The sequence below is a fragment of the Limulus polyphemus genome, unplaced genomic scaffold (assembly GCF_000517525.1).
Source record: "Limulus polyphemus unplaced genomic scaffold, Limulus_polyphemus-2.1.2 Scaffold6169, whole genome shotgun sequence".
NCBI lineage: Eukaryota > Metazoa > Arthropoda > Merostomata > Xiphosura > Limulidae > Limulus > Limulus polyphemus.
Window position 1 is genome coordinate 47,113 of NW_013671779.1, and position 7,989 is coordinate 55,101.

The 7,989-nt window shown below is 31.3% G+C and overlaps 1 protein-coding gene across 1 annotated transcript; it reads left to right on the forward strand.

The window, feature by feature from the left end:
- Window positions 1-1,896: 1,896 nt before the first annotated feature.
- LOC106473433 (uncharacterized protein C1orf50 homolog) lies at window positions 1,897-5,890 on the forward strand. Its single transcript, XM_022401875.1, has 3 exons — window positions 1,897-2,017; window positions 4,318-4,436; window positions 5,480-5,890. Exons 1-3 carry the CDS (start codon window positions 1,897-1,899, stop codon window positions 5,741-5,743), a joined length of 504 nt encoding a protein of 167 aa, XP_022257583.1. The 3' UTR covers window positions 5,744-5,890.
- Window positions 5,891-7,989: the final 2,099 nt, after the last annotated feature.

The window sequence follows — 7,989 nt, forward strand, 5'->3', positions numbered from 1 at the left end:
AGTTTTTTTTTGGCGCTAAATTAAGATATAAATAATATGAATCTAAATGATGATGGAATAAGTTAATTGATCGTGACTGAAGCTTAGCTATTTTTATAATTTCATTAATTTTTTCCCCCTTTATCCTCTCTTCAATGAATATGTGGCAGCACGATCGAGAATTTGACTATAAATACTCTTAACTGACTGCATTTTCGTCTTGTTTTGTGTTAGAATAAGAAGAGGAAAGGAAAAGTGGAGTACAAGTGGAAAACTTGGTGTATTAATGCGTTTGTACAAAGTGTTTTCTTCGGAAGGCGACTGAGATTTTGAAATTGTCATTGGAATTGTTAGTCAACACATTGGTGTTACTTTCAGGGACAGGTCTAATAACACAAGAGAAAATTGACCACTTCATTTTCAGTGCATGAGATGGATATTGCCAGTGGTAAAACTAAAACAACAAAGGTTTGACCTAGTATACTGAATTATGTTAGTATTACTAGTATTAGTAATATCAACAATTTTACGCTTACAATATTAATTAAATATAATCTTAGTCTGTATAAATAAATTAAATTATATTTACAGTCCTAAATGTTTTTATTAATATAAATTATAATATATTGAAATCTTTAGCTGTATTTATATCTTGTAAGTTGTAGTGAAGTTGTAATGTATTCCTTTCGTTGGGCTGATTCGTTTTATATTATTTGGTGAAAAGAAGGCCAGGTCCAGTCCACATTTCTTTCTTAAACGTAAAGTTTACTATATGCTAGATGTACCTGTGTACCTAACTAAGTTTACAAATGACAATATTACTTATTGGCAAAAACCCCTAGGTAGTATGTCTGCAATACTAATATTATTAATGAGCAAAAAGTGTCAAGACACTTATTTTACTAAAAAAAAAAGGAGAAGTAGTGAAGTAGTGGCTATAAAACAATATAATTTACTGGAAAATATTTGACATATTTAGGGATGAGAAGTTGTAGCAGACCAAAGTTCAATAATTATACTTGGGTCCTAGTAAAAAGAAAAGGGAGAACAGCCATTATTGCTATCATTATATAAAACTCTGTTACATGTTTACGTTATGCTACCATCACTATAGTTTCTGTAGCCTGTGTATCTTTCCAAAGCTGGCAAAGCCCACACAATTGGGATTAATGCACCGATGTAATGTTAAGCCAAATAATTAGAAATAAAAATCATTCAGATGAAGTGTTTTGAACAAAAATTTAGAAAAAATAAGAAAAGTCCCATAATTATACTCTCTATTCTTTGCTAGTAAACTCAGTTATGTCTCTTGATCAATATGGCAGATTTCTTGTGCCATCAATTGTCACTTTGATATATTACACTTTCATATCCAAGCATATATCTAATATCTTGTTTTTTTAGTAAATTAGTTTGTTTTAAAGTTACTTCTCACATATGACTTTTTACTGAAATATGCATTTTGATACTTCTATTTCATTGTTGCTAATTAAACTAGGAGTAGGAGCAAATCATGCTGCTTGTTCAGTAAAGAGAACTTCAGAGGTTTAGTGATAGAGGTAGATGTTTAGTCTTTATCAGGATTCAAAGCTTCAATGAACGATTGAATGGGATATACATAGAGCAACAGGTTGACTGGTTGGACATGAGGATGCATTGTGTACTAGAGACGATCTCTATTTAAGCAGATTAGGTAGTTTAAACTTTCATAGTGGTGAGGAAGCTTTGAAAATTATAAATAAACAAATTAGGCAATGGGAAGAGTTGAAATAGGAGATTAAAAGCACAAGTTAAATAATAGTTAAGTCTTGGTGTAAGTAAGTGTAGTAGGATCATTCAAGAAATAGCTTAATTGCTATTATTCTAATGTTATGAATAGTAGGAACAAAAATGGGTGAATTCGGGGCTCTAGTTTAAATGGAAGGCTACAATGTAATTCCCATTATTAAATTGTGGCTAGACTTGGAGAATATTGATAATAGGAATTATTCTGAAATTCCTGGTGAAAGTGTGGGTGGAGTAGCTTTTTATAAAAGGGGTAAAAACTGCATCCTCTTTGGATTGGAAGCATAAAGTGATGGTCGAGGGCGATTTTGTTGTTGTTGTACTAAATGGTCAGAGACAACCTGGTGATGCCATTAGATAATGGTTGAATTAGGAAATGTTCAGAAGAGTAATTACTTCTTAATTAGGGATGATATTTTACTAGGTGTTGAGTAATTCCTAATTTTCAGAACGCTAATTTTGAGGCCATGAAACTAGATTTACCATTAGTGAATCGGGACAATGATTAATAAGTGACATGGGACAGATCTGAGAAAGATTTAGAAGTATATTGATTTTAATTCAACATGGGCATATTCCTAAAAGAGATAAAAATAATAACAGAGAATATAAAACCTAAATGGTTTACTAAAGACATAAAGGAGAAAATCAGAGATAAATACCATAAATTTCAAAAGTTTAAATTTACAGATAAGTTTGAAGACTTATACAAATTTAGGTAGGCCATGGATTTAGTTAAGAAAGAAATTATAAAGGACTTATGAGAAACCTCTGGCTTATAATGTTAAAATTAACAGCAAGTTAAGAAGTTTTATAAAGTATGTTTAAGGTAAGTAAACTTTGAAATGTGAATTGGGCCTTTAAATGAATGATGCTGATGGCAAAGATTGTGTTGAAAATGATACGATCTCTTCTGTTTTCACAAAACTTAATATCTTTTGACCTGAGCATTCTGTGGGGAATTTTGTAATTGATCTCCGAGATGTAGAGTGTATATTCTTATTTAGAAATTAAAAATTCAATAAAGCAACAAATGAGAAAGTTTTCCCAGGATTTTAAAGGAGGTCAAAGATCAGACATGCAAGTTCTTTCTTTCATTTTTGGTAGGTCAGTAGAGAGTGCTCAAGTGCCTGAGGATTGAGGAGTTCCTTATGATAACTACTTTTAAGGTACATTTTATAAAAGTATGGGCCAGTTACTTAGTCTTACTTTTGTAATTGAAACAATTCTAGGGAGTCTGATAAGAAAAAGCATTTAGTAAATATGATATCATAAATAAAAGTCAACATGGCTACATTAGCTGGGAATTAGTCTTTCTAACCTCTTAATGTTTTTTAGAAGATGTTACTTGTTATCTGGAAGATGGAATGGATGTACATTTTTAGAGAAATTGTTGATAAAGTGCCACAAACACAAGAACTAAGAAGATCAAATTAATAGGAGGTTGAGGAAAAGACTAGTTAATTGGATTGTAGGATGAAGGGAGAAGAGAAAGCAATAGGTTATTACTATTAATGAATGGAGTCCAGTCAAAGTGGACTCTTGTTTCCAGTAGAGAACCTCGGGAGTCGGTATTTAGGATTTTGTCCTTTTCTGCTTACATTTGTAATATTGATGGGGTCGTATGATTAGTGAATTACTAAAGTTTGCCCATGTCATTAAATTCTTGGGTATTTCTAGCTGTATTGAGGATTTTTTGGTATTATGGTTATGACTCGGATCAACTGGTATGTTGAACAGGTACTTAAAGTGACCTTTAATTATTGTATGTGCAAGGTTATCACTAATGTGTTTGAGCTATCATAATTTGAATCGTGTTTTATATAGGTGGGAAGCCATTAGATAGTTTGACATAAGAAGAAAATCTTGGCTTTGTGATGGCTAAGTCACTCAAACCATCAAGGCAATACTATGTTGCTATCAGTAAAGCTAATATACTTTTAGGGTTTATTTATAGACATTGATTATAAGTAAAAAGGCAATTATCTATATACACATCACTAGTTAGATCTTGCTAGGAGTACTGTATACAGTTTTGATCTCCTTATCCAAAAAAGCATATTGACTTGTAGCAGAGGTGTCGGAAACTGGGGATGCTGTATCACCCCAACTTTTACATATTTGACTTGTATAGCAGTTGTAAAAAAAACATATTGACTTGTAGCAGAGGTGTTGGAAACTGGGGATGCTGTATCACCCCAACTTTTACATATTTGACTTGTATAGCAGTTGTAAATAATATTATTATACTCATTTTCTAGGGGGGGTATGACTCCAGACCCCAATAGATTGAGCTGCCTTTGGTAGCACAGAAGCTGCTAAAAGCAGTTCTTTATACTTTCAATGTGAAATCTCTGTGTCTAGCCAAGAACCCCCATTTTACAGCTCCTTCCTACATTACTGTGTGGGTTCAGAGTAAGTCTATTAGGATTATTCTGGAGATGGAAGGGTTGCCTTATCCATATAAATTAAGATTCTTGTAAGCATTTGCTATCATTAAAAAGGGTGATATTAGAAATTCAGATTTAACTCGTACCTAATATTTTATATTAGATGTTGTTACTGCCCTCGTGACCACACAGAATTCTGGAAATGCTCAGTTGGTTGAGTGTTCACAGTTGTCAGCTAAGCCTCATTTGGATCTTGTGGAATTAGCTCAACATATACAGACAGTGAGTTTACAACTGAATATTTTAACTACTAAAATGTATATTTTTATTATTAGGCTTACATCAGATGTAACTTTCTTAATTACATGGGAAATTCCCGAAAATAATGTTGTGCTTGTAAGAATCTTTTTTTTTGCTTGGTTAAAAACATTTATTCTAAAAAAAAATTGACTCTGACTTATTCAGGAAGAAATAAAAAAATTACAGCTAGTTGGCTTCTAAATAAATACCTACCGTGAATATTTCATATCCATAACCCTTAGAAAGTCATTGTTTTCAGATAAGTGTCTTCAGCCTGTTCAATTAAGATTGAATTGAGTACTGCAATATAAAAGTTGTATGATTTAATTTTATAATATTGCTCATCTGGGTTGCTGCTTTTAGATACCAAATCTACTTTTCAGGTTTTGGCCATTTACTAAAAATTGTTTGTAAAATTTAACGTAAATTTTAAATAGGTTGAATTTATTGATTATTCAAACAGTTGTGTATTATCTCAAGTTAAATATTGAAATGGTGAATTAACTTCTATGAAAATGGAAACTGTGGGTGGCAAAATCTTAAGTTAATACTTAGAAAACAGTAAATACATCTGTAGTTTAACTTCAGTTTTTCTCAGTGGTTAATTATAAACATTTACAAATTCGATAAGACAATTTTAGTAACTTATTTTCTCACTAGATGGCAGAACTAAATTGTAGGAGATAATTACAATAACTCTAAGTGAGCTTATTTGTTTTAAAAATGTTACAATGATATTCTTTAAATTTAAATGTGTAAATGTGACTAACTAACCCTGTGGCTATTTTAATAGGTATTCTGGCTTTAGTTTAAAAATGAATAACTTAATATTTAGACAAAATATTGCTTAGGTAAATTGCTAATGCATGACAATTAATGAGCTAACATATTTCTATTGTGAATGTTGAACAGGAACTGTGTTATTAAAGATTTAAACTTGTATCTATTTATCTTCATAAAATTATGATATTACTTTCAAAATTTTGTTTGGAAAAAATGTTTTAACTTTGGTATTTTTCTAATAGGCTGACAATTTCACTAAAGCCAATGTTTGCAGCAAGTTAACCGTCATTGCCGAACAAGTACGTTTTTTGCAAGAGCAAGCAAGAAAGGTTTTGGTAGAAGCTAAAACTAATTCTGACCTTCATCATGTGGCTTGTAACTTTCGTAAAATACCTGGTACAACCTATTATTTGTACCGAAGGTCTTCTGGTCATCGATACTTCTCGATGATCAGTCCTGAAGTAAGTTTTATTTTTTTTAAATGTTATATGCAGAGCCTGAACTAGAATGGGACAGCAATGAGGGTTGGCAAACTAACTGAAACAGTTTGCCACATCACTTGTGAGGGAGGGCATGGCGAGGTGGTTAGGGTGCTCGGCTCGCAATCTTCGGGTTGCAGGTTCGAATCCCCGTCACACCAAACATGCTCACCCTTTCAGCTGTGGGGGCGTTATAATGTGACGGTCGATCTCACTATTCATTGGTAAAAGAGTAGCCCAAGAGTTGGTGGTGGGTGGTGATGACTAGCTGCCTTCCCTCTTGTCTTACACTGCTAAATTAGGGACAGCTAGTGCAGATAGTCCTTGTTTAGCTTTGCACGAAATTCAAAACAAACAAACTTGTGAGGGGGAGGGGGCATAATTATCATGGTCTACCTTGGTACTAAATTGTCTAGTTACGGCTCTGCTGGTATGCACGTTTACCAAAGTCCACCATCAGTCTTTTTATTTTCATCATAATGAGAAATTTAACAACAAAAAATGTCATTTTAAAATTTGAGAAGTGTTTTATCTTTTATTTAATACCTTTTAGTTTTATGTGTTTTTTTCAACTTGTACTTTGAAGCTCACAGGTATATATTATGTACCATGGAACTACTATCATTCTTATAATTAATTACATAAAAATTATATGTGGTACTGTTTGATTTTTCAAAAGTTTAATATAATTTCTAGATTATCGTGTAAACAACAGTTACATGATTACCTAAACATAGTTTTATAAGGATTTTCATTTCATATTCTTTTTTTTTATAAATTGTTTCTTGTTAGAAATTTCATAACATTATGTAATAAAAAAACATTTGTATTAAGTTTGATCAACAATTGGCATTTTTAATAATGGCTGCAGACGGCTTGAATGGGTAATGAAGAAAAACTTTAATATAAGTTTAATATAACAGCAAATATACAACTTATATTAAAGTTTTTCTTCATTACCCATTCAAGCCATCTCCAGCCATTATTAGTCTCAAAGTGGGTTCCTCATCATCGAAATTGTCATTTTTGTAGTTGATTGGCTAAGCCAAATCTTGCTTTTAATGGAGGAATATCATCAGTTTTAGATGATTGACATTAAATTCTAAGTAACTGAAGAAAGTTTTATTTAGCAAAGAGTCCTTGGCTCAAAGTGTTCTAGTATTCAGATCATATTTTTTGAACTAGTTATATTTGAGTGAAATATTAGGTCAAGAGTAAAATGTAACAAGATCATTTATATAATTTGAGTAAAATTAATTTAAGTTTTTTAACCCTTTCTGCAGTGCTGAGCACTGTACTGTTATCAAGTGTAAACCTGCACATCAATTTTCAAAATTTAATTGAAATTAGTAATTTTAACTCTTATTTCAACAATCTGTTGAATTGATATCTTGTCATTTTGTAAAAATATTTGGTGTAAATTGCAAATAAAAAAAAAAAAAATGTAAATGTTACATTTCTACACAACCTCATTGCACATATTGATATTTTTTTGTAGACTTTTATCTTATCCCAAGAAACTCGTCCCTTGACAATGCAACAAATTATGCCTTGCATCTCTCATGATTTTCCTTCTATGTTTGTTTTAGATATATTATTACAGGCCTTCTTCATTCCTACTTTCTTATCATGCCACAGCTTGTCTCGCCAAGCACTAATGAAGTACAGTTTTGAAAATAGTCACCGGGAAAGTCCTTATGGATAGAGCTTATTATGAACTATTAACATCAATCTTGAATAAGTTGTGAACATTTTCTTTCTGACAAGACATGAGAAAAGTTTAATTAGGTTTAGAAGTACAATAGGCAATGGGAAAAGTTTCTCAAGAATCAAATCTTTATTTAATGAATATCATTGTTAAGTTTACTGCATTCAAACAGGGTGATAAGTAAAATAACCTGTTTATTGAAAAAGAAAACAAAAACTGTTAATTAGAAATAAATTTATCTCAACCAAGTATATTGTTAGTAAATGTATTGTTACCTAGACTGACTAAGTTAAAGCCAAGTATATTGTTAGTAAATGTATTGTTACCTAGACTGACTAAGTTAAAGTCAAGTATATTGTTAGTAAACGTATTGTTACCTAGACTGACAAAGTTAAAACCAAGTATATTTTTAGTAAACCTATTGTTTCATGTTTTTGTTATTTTATAGCCAGAAATAGTGACCACTGCATTTGTCAAAATAAAGTATCAACATAAATGTGCCAATTAATATCAAGTTCAAACTTACTGGACATTCTACTTTGAATTATTTGGTTTTTATTTTTAA